At 47.0% G+C, this 1,066-nt stretch overlaps 1 protein-coding gene across 1 annotated transcript in view; it reads right to left on the reverse strand.

Annotated features, from left to right (window-relative positions):
* Window positions 1-41: 41 nt before the first annotated feature.
* Window positions 42-1,066, reverse strand: part of HELRODRAFT_184591 (hypothetical protein) — a gene marked incomplete at both ends in the record, with an annotated part of 4,080 nt that continues 3,055 nt past the window's right edge. The window contains 2 exons of the mRNA XM_009014474.1: window positions 42-175; window positions 268-637. Of these exons, the coding sequence (XP_009012722.1) occupies window positions 42-175; window positions 268-637 (504 nt within the window). The remainder of the gene's footprint in view (window positions 176-267; window positions 638-1,066) is intronic.

The raw sequence follows: 1,066 nt of genomic DNA on the forward strand, positions 1-1,066 counted from the left end.
TAACCAACCAACCAACCCACCCACCCAAACAACCAACCAACCAGGTTTCTGGTCTTCCTCTTAGCTCCTCCCCCACTCGACACAACTCTGTTCTGTCCGGATGATCCTGGGCTGACGTCATTACTTGACGGGGTGGGCAATGATTGGCGGTTCTTGGGGTCATCTCTTGCCCCATCTGAGAAAAAAAATTAAAATGACGATGACGATGATGACGACGATGAAGATGGTGATGAAGATGATGATGATGACGATCACAACACAACGAACCACGATCCGAAGTAGCAGCATGGAACTTCATCTTGTCTCCAATCCAGGCATACTTCTCCGCCCTGTCGTGGTCCTCGCCCTCTTTCTTCTTCCGCTTTTTCCTCCAGCCATCAGCGGCATCTTCTTCCTCTTCCTCTTCATCACTGCCCGCTTCTTCCTTGTGTCTGTCGAAGAAGAACGCCTTCTTCCATCTCTTCGGGAATGATTCGCTGGCATCTTTGTCGGCGGCGTCGGAAGCGGATCTGTGCAAGCGAAAGTGACGTAGATGCTGCTTCAGTTGTGCCCTCTTCGACATGGGTTCGACCGGCGTGTCAGATGGTGCGTTCGCATCGCTCGAGCGGTTCAAGTAGGCTTTGAATGCGTCTTCCAGCTTGTTTGTGTGTCAGTGAATTTGTATGGGTGTATGTGTTTGTTTGTGTGTGTGTCAGTGAGTTTGTATGGGTGTATGTGTTTGTTTATGTGTGTGTGTGTGTGTTCGCACGTATGCGTGTGTACGTATGGTAGTAACTAAGTGTGAACTGGTATGCTTATTCGTATGCATATGAAAATTTTTGCATGTAATTTATCAGAGGTGGGATCATCGGTGGAAATAAGTGAGCGTTGTTGAAATTTTTTTTTTTTCGTCAATAAGTTATTTTGTAAAAACAGCATGACCCAACCAGCCAACCAACCAACCAACCAACCAACCAGCCAACCAACCAACCAACCAGCCAACCAGAAAAAACATAGTAATACACTAACTTCACGTTCGTTTTTCTTACTGCTGACAATATCCTGTGGCGGATTGAGAGAGATGTCG

Source organism: Helobdella robusta (assembly GCF_000326865.2).
Source record: "Helobdella robusta unplaced genomic scaffold HELROscaffold_1347, whole genome shotgun sequence".
Taxonomy (NCBI): Eukaryota; Metazoa; Annelida; class Clitellata; order Rhynchobdellida; family Glossiphoniidae; genus Helobdella; species Helobdella robusta.